The 14101-nt window shown below is 36.2% G+C and overlaps 3 protein-coding genes across 4 annotated transcripts; 2 read left to right on the plus strand and 1 right to left on the minus strand.

The window, feature by feature from the left end:
• Positions 1–5237, plus strand: LOC120000353 (probable methyltransferase PMT21). 2 transcript variants are annotated; one of them, XM_038848401.1, is made up of 8 exons: positions 1–153; positions 1600–1900; positions 1990–2138; positions 2236–2431; positions 2683–2893; positions 3480–4155; positions 4251–4328; positions 4590–5237. In XM_038848401.1, the coding sequence occupies exons 2-8, from the start codon at positions 1622–1624 to the stop codon at positions 4810–4812; spliced, it is 1812 nt and encodes a 603-aa protein (XP_038704329.1). In that variant the 5' UTR covers positions 1–153; positions 1600–1621; the 3' UTR covers positions 4813–5237. The 2 variants fall into 2 exon arrangements, with proteins under 2 accessions (XP_038704329.1, XP_038704330.1); XM_038848402.1 differs by lacking the exon at positions 1–153 and adding an exon at positions 668–932.
• A 746-nt stretch (positions 5238–5983) lies between these two features.
• LOC120001017 (B2 protein-like) lies at positions 5984–9018 on the minus strand. The gene is made up of 7 exons (XM_038849231.1): positions 8941–9018; positions 8803–8857; positions 7488–8069; positions 7082–7182; positions 6797–6880; positions 6588–6698; positions 5984–6473 (listed from the first exon to the last, which is right to left on the minus strand). The coding sequence occupies exons 3-7, from the start codon at positions 8056–8058 to the stop codon at positions 6423–6425; spliced, it is 918 nt and encodes a 305-aa protein (XP_038705159.1). The 5' UTR covers positions 8059–8069; positions 8803–8857; positions 8941–9018; the 3' UTR covers positions 5984–6422.
• A 945-nt stretch (positions 9019–9963) lies between these two features.
• LOC119999523 (mitochondrial import receptor subunit TOM20-like) lies at positions 9964–13933 on the plus strand. Its single transcript, XM_038847135.1, has 6 exons — positions 9964–10184; positions 10418–10496; positions 10762–10931; positions 11033–11080; positions 12821–12907; positions 13575–13933. Exons 1-6 carry the CDS (start codon positions 10089–10091, stop codon positions 13701–13703), a joined length of 609 nt encoding a protein of 202 aa, XP_038703063.1. The 5' UTR covers positions 9964–10088; the 3' UTR covers positions 13704–13933.
• The last annotated feature ends 168 nt before the right edge of the window (positions 13934–14101 follow it).

Raw genomic sequence — 14101 nt, forward strand, 5'->3', positions numbered from 1 at the left:
CGAAAAGTCAAGGAAATATCATAGAGAGAGAGGGAAGAGAGAGGAGACAGCTCAGCAATGAACAAACACTGAAGGCGAGGAAGCAGAGTATTTAAAGGTGAAGAAGGATGATGCTTGCTTGCTCAAAAGAGAGGGACTTTACCGAATTAGGAGGTATGTCTGTCACTTCTATTGCTTATCCTCATTTGGGTCTTGTTTTGGTGATCTGATCTCGTTAGATTGATGTCTAGCTTTCTTTAGATGGGATTTCTCTGGCTTTTTATTGATGGGCTTTCACCGGATCTGGCTTCTTCTACTTTCTATTTTTAGTTCATCATCTCTCTCTTTCTCTCTGTTTTGATTGCTTTACGTCCTTCCTCATTTTGCTCTTCCCATTGTCTAATTTTTGATGATATATTAGTGTATACTTCCATTGATTGGGATATGGTTGTTTTCGCAAAAACAAAAGGAAATGAAGAATCTGCTACTTTTTTTGTGGTACTCTTTTCCTTATACTTGTTGTCCTTGTTTGGTTGCTTATGTTTCTGCAGAATTTGGGTGCAATGGGTGGTTAAATTCTGGTGGTCATGCTGTGTTTTTTCATTTTCTTTTAAAGGAATTTTTTTTTGTCTGAATTGATTCATGATACAGCCATTGTTGATTAAGAGAGAAGAATCAAGAAGACGGCTGATAGCCTCATCAGACGAATAATTATATGATGGCTACCTTTCTTTGGTTTCAAGGAATTGACGTTTTCCTTTTTACTTAGTGGGATGGGATTAGACAGAGAAAGAGATAGGATGTGGGAGCCCATGTAAACTTTGATAGAGCTAGGGCCCATTTATCATGTGAGAAATTCTGAAACAAAGCAACATGAAAAGGGAAACATTGTAGTTGCTATCAGATCTTACAGCTAACAGCTTTCCCATGAAGCCTTATCATCCATATAATTAGTAATCACCACTGGATCTATCTCTGTCATTCCTTTCACTTTCTTCTTGTGCTCTTCTTTGATTCAATTATATTGGTGGTTATTTGGATTTAGAATAATGAGTCATATGACTTAATTGTCAAATATTCATTTATCCTAATCTTTTAGATTAGTTCTGGAATGGGTATTGTAACCCATACCAGATTCTATCGGATTCTATATTTTTTAATCAAACCATGTCGTATGTAGATCTATTTTGCTGTTTCTGCCTCCTTTTGAGCTGTAACTATCAGCTTTTGCTCTTCATGTTATAAGTGATTTTTTTCCTTTTTTGATGAAGATTTTTAATAAATGTAACCTAAAGAACAACATTAAATAACTGTGGTGGCAAAAACTTGGAGTTCACTGCTTCCTTGGTTTGGGTAACTCTGTTAACTTTAAGTAAGATTTTCTTTGCCCAATGCCTATCAAGCTTTTGCATTGGACGCGGATGAAAGTACATAACTTAGGAAAGTGTATTGTCTTCTTTGTGCTTTTCTTCTTTCTATTAGCCATGGTGGTTTTATTCTGGCTGGGGAAAGGGGGCTACTGATCTGATTGCTTAAGTTATGAAGTTCTTTCTAAGTGGATTATTAACAGTCATGAATATAAAGTCTCTGTCACTTAAGAATTGGTTTGCTTCTTTGCAGATAGTTGACTATTTCTGAAAACATGAAGAATAAAGATGGAAAACCAATCTACCAACCCGATAAAGGTCCCAGGGTTGTTTCCATGGCAACAATGCTTATTGTGCTATGTGGGTTTTCATTCTATCTCGGTGGTATCTTTTCCTGTGAGAAAAATCAGTTTGAGGCCAAGGATGCTAATGATGTTGCAAGGGCAGTCTCAGTTCCTAAGGAATCCACAGTTTCCCCTCTCCAGATTAAATCTGTGACCTTTGTTGAATGCAGCATTGAATATCAGGACTATACCCCATGCACAGACCCAAGGGTATTCCTTGATTTTATCTGGAGTTTTGGATGTTAATAAGCCTATATAATCTCATATTTTCGTATTGATAGTGTCTGCCTAATTGACAGAGATGGAAAAAGTATGGTCTTCACCGGCTGACTTTCATGGAGCGACACTGTCCTCCAGCATTTGAAAGGAAGGAATGCTTAGTTCCACCACCTGATGGGTATAAGCCACCGATCAAATGGCCAAAAAGCAGAGATGAGTGTTGGTACAGGTATAATTTTGCATTCCTAACGTTTGGTATCTTGGAGAAATGAGCTTTGTTAGCTTTGAGTTGTCATTAAAATTATTATGTGTGGATGTTATTTCAGAAATGTACCATATGACTGGATCAATAAGCAGAAATCTAATCAGAACTGGCTTAGGAAACAAGGAGAGAAGTTCTTTTTTCCTGGTGGTGGAACAATGTTTCCAAAAGGAGTTGGTCACTATGTTGATATAATGCAAGAAATGCTCCCTGAACTGAGAGATGGGACTATAAGAACTGCTATTGATACTGGCTGTGGGGTGAGTTTCATTTTAGTTATCTCTGTCGGTGGATTTGACGACTTCAGAAATAAATGGGTTTGAATTCTTTTTTTAATTCAAAATAAGAGACTATTCGTGTAGAATGGATTGTCAGGGATTGAAATGCCACATATGTAGTGTAATCCATGTGTTTATTACTCTAGAAACTTAAAGGAGCTCTCATTTCTTCTTTTTTAGTGCATTTGAGTTTGTAAGGTAATATCAAATTATCGATTGTCATTTATTTATAGGTTGCCAGCTGGGGAGGTGATCTATTGGACCGTGGAGTTCTGACAGTTTCTCTTGCCCCAAGAGATAATCATGAAGCTCAAGTCCAATTTGCATTGGAACGAGGAATTCCTGCAATTCTCGGCATCATTTCTACGCAACGACTTCCTTTCCCTTCAAATTCATTTGATATGGCCCATTGCTCGAGATGTCTTATTCCATGGACTGAATTTGGTAAAATGTTTTTCTCAAACTGTAATGGTTTTACTAAGTCATGAATCCTTTATTTTTTTCCCTCAAATTTGGGCTTGCATAAAATGGCATAATTTAGTGGCCGCTCGGCCACTATGTTAAATTATATGGTTTGTGCATTAAATTAAGTATTCAGACTGGTAGTGAAATTGTGGAGTAAATTCTAGATAAGTTGCTGAAATTGTATTTTGCACTTCTTCGGCAATATGGAAAACTGTGTTTAGCACAGCAGCCAGCAAGCCTTGGCTTTTAGTTAGAGTACAAAGTCTGGTTCTTTGAATATACTGTTTGAATGATAAAAGTTGGATATTGCTGATGTTCTCGTTTCTGGGAATTCTTTGAGACCACTGAGTATTGAGGTAGGGTTAAGGTAGAAGTGGTGGTTCCATATATGGAACCAACTAGTGCCCCTTTATTGCAAGGTCCTGCATTATTGTATGGATATTCTTGGCATGAGGCGGAAGCTTGATATATTTCTTCTTCTTACACCTGTTCTTTCTCTCTGTTATATCACTCGCTCCTTGTTACCACTTGCTATTTCCTCAAAAATAGAAATATTTGCTTTCAGGTGGAATTTATCTTCTGGAGATTCACCGCATACTTCGTCCTGGTGGCTTCTGGGTTCTGTCTGGCCCTCCAGTTAATTATGAAAACCGGTGGCGAGGATGGAACACTACCATAGAAGAGCAGAGATCAGATTATGAGAAATTGCAGGATCTTCTAACTTCGATGTGCTTTAAATTGCATGTCAAAAAGGATGACATAGCTGTATGGAGGAAATCTTCAGATAATAGTTGCTACAATAGTGTTTCTGAACCTGATGCCTACCCACCCAAGTGTGATGATAGTGTTGAACCAGATCAAGCATGGTATACTCCTCTCCGTTCTTGTGTGATTGTTCCAACCCCTAAAATCAAGAAATCTGTTTTGGAATCCATTCCAAAATGGCCAGAGCGGCTGCATGTTGCACCAGAACGCATTTCAAGTGTACCTGGTGGAAGTGTCAGTGCTTTAAAGCATGATGACAGCAAATGGAAGGTGAGGGTGAAACACTACAAGAAGTTGCTCCCTGCAATTGGGACTGATGATATAAGGAATGTAATGGACATGAATACAGTCTACGGTGGTTTTGCTGCAGCTCTGATCGGTTCTCCCTTGTGGGTCATGAATGTGGTCTCTTCCTATGCTCCGAATACACTCCCTGTGGTTTATGATCGAGGCCTGATTGGAGCCTATCATGATTGGTATTTATTTTTCCTTTTACATTAAGTTATTCATTTCTGTGGTTGTTGTACTGTCATGCATTGGGCTGTGTTGATTTATGTTTTCTATCTTGCAGGTGCGAAGCTTTCTCCACGTACCCTCGTACTTATGATCTTCTTCACTTTGACGGCCTCTTTACTGCAGAAAGTCACAGGTAAAACTGTGACTTTGTTTCCTGATGTTATGTTTGTTATACTGGTGTTTCGGCATCTTCACTGGGTCATGGTTTTCTGCTGTTTATATTGTGACAAGTATATTTTGTATATGATACATGTTAGAGCCAATACCTGTGCTGTGTTTGATTAATTTGGATGTTTAGTCAATATGTAGTATATGTACGTGATTACATCTGTGCTACGCAATACTTGATTTCTGCCAAAACGTAATGATCTGATACTTGATGACATGTTGGCAGATGTGATATGAAGTACCTGCTCTTGGAGATGGATCGGATACTGCGTCCTAAAGGATATGTGGTTATGCGTGAATCAGCCTATTTTGTGGATGCTGTAGCTAGCATTGCCAAGGGAATGCGATGGAGCTGCCGTAAAGAGAACACAGAGTACAACGTTGATAAGGAGAAGCTATTAATTTGCCAGAAAAAACTATGGTACTACTCCAACAGTAGTTCAAGATGACAAACATATAATTTGAAGTCTCAGATAGATTTTTCATGAACTGGGTAAAGCAATATTACTCCTCCGGGGTTCGAAACAGAGAAGTCTGATACTGCACATGGATTAGTTCATTGATAGAAGCCGAGAATTTTGATTCGGATTCTCAGTTAAAGAATCAGCTACCCAATAATCTCGTTTTAGCATTTTATTAGTGCTTTTAACATGAAATATATTCTTTGCAAGCATATTCGGTCCCGACTGTAATTTTTGTTTTTGGTTTGTCCCCTCCATTTTTGCTTTGTACATGTAATCAAACTAGGGCAATATGCTTGTGTGGAAGAAAAAGAGAGCAATGAAACCACTCTCTCAACTGTAATTTGTGCTCTTTTTTTTTTTGTTCTTTACAAGTGTGATTTGTGCTTTTATTGAAGTTTTCTGTTATATCATATCTTTTTACATGGAATTGCTTAGGAAGCTTAATATTCTATCTTTTTACATAGAATTGTTTGGGAAGCTTAATAGGTCTTAACCCATCAATAACGTTGATGACTACAAATGCTCTTGTGGTTCTTGCCTTTTCACTCCGGCAACTTGACAAAAGATCCAAAATGGAACACAACAAAGGTTGTTGGTGGTTGTATAACTCTACCCGACTACAATAAAATCACCCTCCACTAAAATGATGACATGTAGTACCAGGGCAACACACGTGGCACGAATATGTTAAGCTGATACATTGACCGAGGTATTGGACAGGCTCACCCCGAGCTCCCAATCAAGGTAGATCCGAGGTAAAACAAATGACACCTAAGTTGTGCGGATGAGTCGAGAAGAAATCTCAACTAGGGGTGTCTATTGTCAATTTTGATCGGTTTTTTGACATAAAAATAACCGACCAATTAATCGATTACTGACGGTTTGATCGGTTTCCAATCAATTTTTCTGATGATCCTCACTAACATATCTTTAACTATAACCGATCAATTAGTTCAGTCGTTTTGTGCCAAGCAATTAATTTGGAGAGCCCTAGTCTCAACCGAGGTATTGGATTGCTGGGGTGCTTTGTAACCTCGAGTGTAAAAACAACCGGTTGCTACTTCTCAAGAGTTAAACCAGAAACAGCATCAGATTTCAACTCTCTCCAGCTAATGATAACAATTAAAAGACATTACTCATAAAATAAAAGATAAAATAAGAGTACAAATTTTGCAACAGATTCAGCAAATGAAAACTTGATAGTTCAAAGAAAATTAAAACTTTCAGATGGCCTGAGATGTTCACAGTTCCTCTGAAATGGAGATAAACACAGCACAGCACACACAATGGCCAATCAGTCAGGAACTCTGGTTACATGCACAAAATAGACACCATCAAGGCCTTCATCCTTTGATGAACCCAACTTTCAATAGCTTACATATTACATAAGATTACAGCACTACCACACCTTACACAAACACTCTCAACCATCTACATTGCCCACATGTACTAATTTAATTGGCTCTAAAGCACTCTCTTTTCTCAAGATTATTCACCAAAAACCACCTTAAACTCCAAGCTTGCGCTCTATGGAATTTTTTTCAATAGCAGGCAACAGTTGCGCACAGCACATATCCTACCATTTTGCGGACCATTCACTTCTCTGCAGTACCTGCTTGTTCGCAAAGGTCCATTAGATCCAGGGTCTGCATCACACATAAAACTCATTAGCCTTCTTTAGAAAATTTATCATCATGTGTCTGTGTGTGTATGTCAGAGAGAAGAAGGGAGAGAGATTTCTATAAGATCGCAAATTGCACCTCAGGTACTGACAACTCAAGACGGAACTTTGGTCCATCGTAGTGATACAATACAGGCCTAAAAGAATCTTCTTCCAGCGCCTTGCAGAGTTTCCTGATCCGGATTCTCACCTACACAGTATAAAGAAATTATATCAAGTAGGTAACATCTCCCGAAATCACAAGAGAGACAAAGTTGTAGAAAGTAGAAAATATCATTCATGTATTACCTGAGCTGGAAACCTAGACTCGCCTTTACATTTTTTGTCCTCCCAAGCTGTAGGATCAATGTTAGAACCCCCAAAACTTGCAGCCTGTGAAAGAAATTGGATTAGAACATGCAAGTTGCAATAAATCCTTTATTGAATGAGGATTATAAAAATTAAAGACCCAACTACAACACAGAGAAAGAAATAAGGAATAAAAGAGCCTTATTTTATGAATAGAAGAGCTTAAGACTTAAGAGTACTACTGCAAGGCTAAAAGTTACACAATTGTTGAGTTAACAAACAAACCTCAAAAATTCCATGCAACTGGTGGGTGATGTAGTTATAGAGAAACAGCGGTAAACCAGGTGTTATTGCCCGAACAGAATCCCTATACCTCGGCGGTAAACCTACCAAATGAGAAACAATCAATACATAAGAACAAACGACATTGAAGTAGACGGACAAATCCAAAATATGATCATGTCTAGGCTTTAGAATTTGTGTTGAAATGCACAAGTATAATATAATCAACACAACATTTCTAAGCTTCATAGTTTAGATGCAGCAGAGCAGATATATATATATATATATACACACACATATATTGTGTACACAACCAAGTACCCATGTTAAAGATGACAACTGATCTAGAGGGACCAAGTTAACATTAATCCATGATGAGGATAGAGTGAAGGAATAAAGCATTCATTACCAAATAGCTGACGCTTTAGATCCTCTTGCATTGTATCGTTGTTACAAACAAAGATGTATCCTCCAAGGACCTCATTCCGTGGGAGTGTCTCTGTTGCAGGCAAAGTCTTGAACCTTTTTTCAACAGCATTTGTTGCATTGTTGTGTTCAATGTTGTTACTGTTGCTATTGGGGTCTTTATTAGTGTGATTATTGCCACCATACTTGTTAGCAGTCAGGATTCCTGCATTGCTCCCAATGTTTTTTGGGTAGACTGCATTCATATTGTAGATACTGTTCCTGAGAGAACTTTTGCTTACATTTTCCATCAGCTTGCTCTCCAAGTTCAACATGTTAAAGCTAAGGTTGATACTTTCAAATTTGTTGTCTTCCTGAGACGCAAACTTTTCCCTTGGCCTAATTTCAGATAGGCCCTTTGAAAGATCAAGGTTATTCATTCGTTCACCCTTCAATCCTGTCTGTTCGGCCAATTTTGAAGCAGCCATCAACCATTTGTGATCATCTGAGACTGAGACCTTCGATTGTCCTCGAAGGTCATCACCCAGTTGCCAAAAGCTGTGCATGCTATCCATCCCGTAAAATCCTAATCAGAAGACACATGGAAGACATAAGAACGTACAGAAAGAGATAAGTGAAGCAAAAATCATTTTTTGTGGGGAGGGAACATATAGATATTAGATAGATGAAAATATCATGGCATGCTAGCATTATTAATTCAAAAAACATTGCTGTAGAGACTGCTGCACACCGCTGTGGGCATTAGCCGCATTACAACTCAAATCTGTAGATATATCAAACCTCAATGTGACGCCTCAATTCATATTTCACTAACACTACACCAGTAGTTCACAGAAACTGTTTTGAATGCAAAATTAAGGCATAAAACAACACCAAGTTACTGGTAGACAAAAGGCATGTCTGAAATGGCAAATCGATCCGAAACTAGCAAGCATGAAAAACAGATACAACTAATTTTCATTTCTATGTTCCCCTACAGCATATGAAACTTGTTCATGAATCATAAGACCCAATAACCCCTTAAAACCCAATTTCACAACTCAATCGCTTCAAAGGACAAACAGACGGAATAAAAACCATGTTCATTTTCTTCAATAATGTACAGGTATTCGAAAAAAAAGTAAGTATACGTCTCAAGTCAACCTAATTCAGCAAAACTAAACACAATACAAACTTGAAAAATGAAAAATCGGAACCCAGAATCAACACCCAAAAAGCAAACGACCTTGATACTATCTCATCAAATCAAGAACATCAAGTCGCAGATTCAAAAAAAAAAAACACAGAAAATGACGAACCTAATCAGTGCGCAAACCTGGAAGTCGGCTCGAATGACGTTCAGTCTGCGTGGATCTACAAAATTCGGAAAGTGATTAAGAATTCCTGGATTTGGGGATCCAAAAGTGGAGAAAGAGAGAGAGAGTGAGAGAGCTTACCTTGCTTCGTTGTGAGACACGCAAGACCCGACAAGCAGAGAGAGAAGGAAGAGTAGAGAGAGGATATTCCTATTTAAGATTCGGTGGAAAGCAAATGCCCTTGTAACTTTGGAGTAATTTCACTCATGCCACTTTGCTTTTCTTTTCTTTCTTTTTTTAATAATAATTTAGTTTTGTTTGGCAAAACATTTTGAAATTAACATATATATGGTAGTTAAATTAAACAGAAAATCTACTTTATTTTTAACCTATTTAGTAAAGTTGGGGCAAGGCCTTCCCATAAAAAATAAGTTTATAAGTTTTAATAAATTAAAAAAAATAAGTTTCAAAGTTTAAATTAAAATTTATTTTAGAGTTTTTGTTTATTTATTAAAATAATATTATAAAAAATTTTAAATATTGATTTTAATTATGTTTTTGTAATTTATAAGTTTAAATTCAAAATTAAACTTAATAGAAAATATTTATAATAAAAATAAAGAAATTTATCAAAAATAACAAATTATGATAATTTTTATAATTTTTATTCTATCTTTTAAATTAAACTGAAATATATTTTTTAACAACAACTTATAAACTAACATAAGTTATAAATTCCCTTAACAACTAATGATTTATTTCACAATTGATAAACAAGTTTACTTTGACAACAAATAGACTCTATCAAACGAAAATGATTTATTTTATAGCTCATAAATCAGTTTATTTTGACAAGAAATAAACTCTATCAAACGGGATCGATACGTTTTCTTACTATCATATAATTCCTAGATACTTATTCATATTTTTATAATAATAAATTCTCTTATATGTATTTTAGGTAACCTTCCTATGGAAACTACGACTCATGCTTGGTTATCCCCTTCGATTCATAATATATTTTCCAAGATATGTTTGTTTAAAAAAATTATAATTTCAAAAAAGGAAAAAAGAAAAAAGAAAAAAGAAAAAAAAAGAGAGGAGGCTATATAATATTTTAATAAAAAATTAAATATTTTAATCAGTCAACTGTTGAAAACTAGGAAGTCAGGAAACGGCGCCATTAGGAGGAAAGTCGAGATATTCTCATCGCCGTCGGTGATACACCCTCTGTGAGCAAAACTGTAGGTTTTGAGGTTTCTCAACCAAGAAACCCTAAATCGGTCGTCATGGAAATTCCCAGCGATTTCGATAGGGCTGTTTTCTTCGAGCACGCACGCGAAACCGCCGAAGCTGCATACGTCGTGAACCCTTTAGACGCCGAGGTTCGTTTATCGACTAATTAAATTTCTATCTGCATCTCATATAGAATTGCTTTCTTGGATCTATTCCGTTCTTGCTCTTTTTGTTGTTTGGTCATTGGCAAGTTGTAGTGGACAAGGGAGCAAACTAAAATATTTTCAGAGGATTTCTTAGAAATGGATTTTTTTTTTGAGTTTCAGCGATATGAAGGGGAATATATTTTATTTCAATTGTTGGTTCGATAATTGTTCCGCAGAATTTAACAAGATGGGGAGGGGCTCTGCTGGAGCTGTCTCAATTTCAGACTCTTCCAGATTCAAAGAAGATGCTTTTAGGTGCTGATTTATATAACTGTCTATTTACTTTTACTGAAAAACAGAGCAATTGTTTGATGTGCAATGTGATGGTGTGCTTAGATTGATAATTATGTAAACACTTTGTTTATCATGCTAACACAGTATCCAAACTCTTTATACTTTAAAGCGACAAGGGAAACTTGGATTTTTATTCTCTAATCTAATTTTAACAGTGTTGTTTTCCATGAACAATTGCAGCTGAATGTTAATTTTGTTGTGTTGGGTTGGTATTTTGATTGTGCAGATGCAATTTCAAAGCTGGAGGAGGCCTTGATGGTTAATCCCAAAAAGCATGACACTCTTTGGTGCCTAGGAAATGCAAATATTTCTTATGGATTTTTGAGTCCTGATCAGGGTGAAGCTGGTGGTTATTTTGAGAAGGCATCTGGCTACTTTCAGCAAGCAGCTGATGAGGTATACTTTACCGCTGTGTTTCAGGCTAAAACCATGTGTTACTAATATGTGGATGTCATGTGGTTTTTAAAATATAATAGAGAAGTTCTGTGTCATTGTAGGATCCTGGGAATGAGCTTTACTTGAAGGCGTTGGAAATGGGTGCTAGGGTTTGTTTCCTCCCTTTCTCTCTCTTTTTCTTTTTTTCTTCTTTTTGATGTTGTTTCTACGAAATTTTTTTATACCTATGAACAATTAGCCTTAGATATTCTTTTAACAAAACAAAAAAGGTAAGGTAAACAACCCGGGCTCAGGACTCCCGCGGTGACCGGAGTCGAGGATAGGCAAAATGTAAGACCTTACCCTCACATAATATGTGGAAATACTGTTTTTAGGAATTGAAACTATGATGGTAGAGTTGGAGGGGTGCAATCTAAAGGCACGGGTTCAATTCTTGAAAATAGTCTTTTCACATATTATGTGTGGATAAGGTTTGCATACATTCTTTCTGTCGACACGCCTACTACGGGAGCCTTGTGCATGAAAGTTGTTTACCTTGACAAAAAAAAAAGAACAGAAAATCTTTTTTTTTCAAGTGACAATAGGTTGACCAAGAGGAAACCTTCCAAATATGAAGAAAATAATGAAGAAACATAATTTCTGGAATGGTAATTGCGACTATTACATTAACTATTATGTCTTCGTCTACATTAGGGTTCTCAGCAAAACAATAAGAGGAGTGCCCATATTGAAAATATGTTTGAAGTTCTTTTTTGTGACTCTTATTTCTTTCTTTCCATACTTTTGTCTGTCATCCCTTTCCTCTTCTTTTGTTTGCCTAGAGGCTCCTAGAGTTAAATTCCTTTTGAAAAGCATCCGCTGTCAGCTGCTACCCAAAAAGTATTACATTATTTGCAAAGCCATGTGCTAAAGCCCTTGCATGGCTGCAATGTAACAGTTAGAATAAGAGCCATTGTTATTAGTTCTAAACAGTGTGAAACTAAATATAAAATGCAACCTCTGTGCTTTCAATAAAAGCTGAAATTATGATATCTTTGTTTTCAGCTTCTTTTTTTTATTGATGGGTGACTTAGTGCAAAATAGTTGTCTGGTTTAGCCAACTGCATTTCAAGGTGCATATAGAAAAAGAAATTTCAAATGGGCAACCCATACATGCTATTACTTGTTACACGTAGTCTTATTATTTGTTTAGATTTTCTTCAGTCATATCTGTTACATCATGAATGTGAGAATGTTAGCAGGTGATATAAGTTACTCAGAAATGATAAAAGAAGGCAGTGTTGCTCTTCCTTGAGGCTTAAATTTTTTTGTTTTCATTGATAGAGAATATTATATGTATATATATAATATATTTATATGGAGTTGACTCTTTCATGTGGCTACTCAAGAACCAAATTAGGACGTTAGTTGGGGGTATATCTCATCAAAATTGTTTTGTGAGAAAATAGTTTTCAAAAATGTGATTATGTATATCCATGTATACTTTGTTATTGGAGTTTGATTTCTGAAACAAGCATATGATAGTCTGTCTAACAAAAGCACCAACCCTATGACACTCATAATTGACAGTTTGTAAGGAACAACTTTCATCTGAAAAACTGTGTGCGCGTAAGTCATCGCCTAAGAGTATGACCATGACACCATGCCATCCTTTTAGGGTTGGGGTTTCACCTTTTTGAAATTTTGATTACTGACATCACGTACAGTTATTTGTTGATTAATTGAAATTTGTCTTTTAGTCATTTTTTACAGCGATTCATGGGAAGTTCCTTGAGTTTAATATTTTTGTAGGTTTTTATTTATTTTGTATTTTTTTCATGGTATTTTGTTTTAGACTACTTTCCTTTGAACTTGATATTATACTGGATTTTCTTTTCCCCGTTGCTTAGGCTCCAGAATTACACACAGAACTTCATAAGCATGGATTAGGTCAACAGACAATGGATACTGGACCTTCTACTTCATCTAGTGCAAAGGTGAGCTTTTAGTGTCACTGCTCCTGATTTGATGGTATCTTGCTGTCATCAGTTTCTTTTCTACCCATATTGTATTACCCAAATAGAAATGATCCATGATAGAAATGAATGGGGAAAACAAATACATGAGGTGGATTTCTAATGATGTTCTCATAAGCTCGTGTAGCCGACCCCAAACTTTTGAGATAAAGACTCAGATGATGATGATTGTACTACCCATATATTTCATCATGCCTTTGAATTTGATGGGATGAACCAATCCTTTCAAAGAGAGAAGGGAATTCAATGAAATATAATGTTTTGGTACTAGTCAGTGATTTGGGGTCTTGTGTACAAAAAAAACAGTTATACCTTCACAAGTGAGTGATTATTCGGGAGCGCTACGTATCCCTAACAAATTTGGTCATAATCAACCATAACATGTAATTAGACAACATAATAACGAAATTCAATGTAATTAGATAACGTAATACTGTTATGACCAGTTATGGAAGAAATTGTTAGGGATATATAGAGTTTTCGATGATTATTTGTTGCTAACTAAAAGGATAAACATGCATATAGATGTGTCTGCTGTATTTATGCTTGTTCCAATATTTTATTTTATTGGCGGTCCCACATTTTGTGTATTATTTTTTAAAATCTTTTTGCCTTCTCTTGAACTCAGAAAACAAAGAACAGCAAAGGCAGTGATCTCAAGTACGACATATTTGGATGGATAATTCTTGCTGTTGGCATTGTTGCATGGGTGGGATTTGCAAAGTCCCATTTGCCTCCACCTCCACCTCCACAATGAGCATCATGAAATATTTAGTATATTTCTATGCCACTTTGAGAGATAGATTGGTATTGATTCGAGATTTAGGTGATGTGTAAGCAAGAAACCATGCATTTTCTAGCATTGATTAGTGAATTTTTCACTCTATAGTTCTTTACAATGTTTGGAAATGATCTACTTTCTGCAGATATATACACCGTTCCTCTTATTTCTATGATAGGAATGGAGAGTGATCTCTTTATATATAATTTATGAAACAAGTCCTCTTCTTGATGACATTGAGCCTATGGAAGGGAGTAGGTAAACACAAAAAATAATTATACATTGACTAGACGTTTGACTTATGAAGCGTAAAGTTAATTTTGGCTATATCTTCGACTAATGAGAGTTGACTTGATTGACAATCACTAGGTTAG

This window comes from Tripterygium wilfordii, chromosome 6 (assembly GCF_013401445.1).
Source record: "Tripterygium wilfordii isolate XIE 37 chromosome 6, ASM1340144v1, whole genome shotgun sequence".
Taxonomy (NCBI): Eukaryota; Viridiplantae; Streptophyta; class Magnoliopsida; order Celastrales; family Celastraceae; genus Tripterygium; species Tripterygium wilfordii.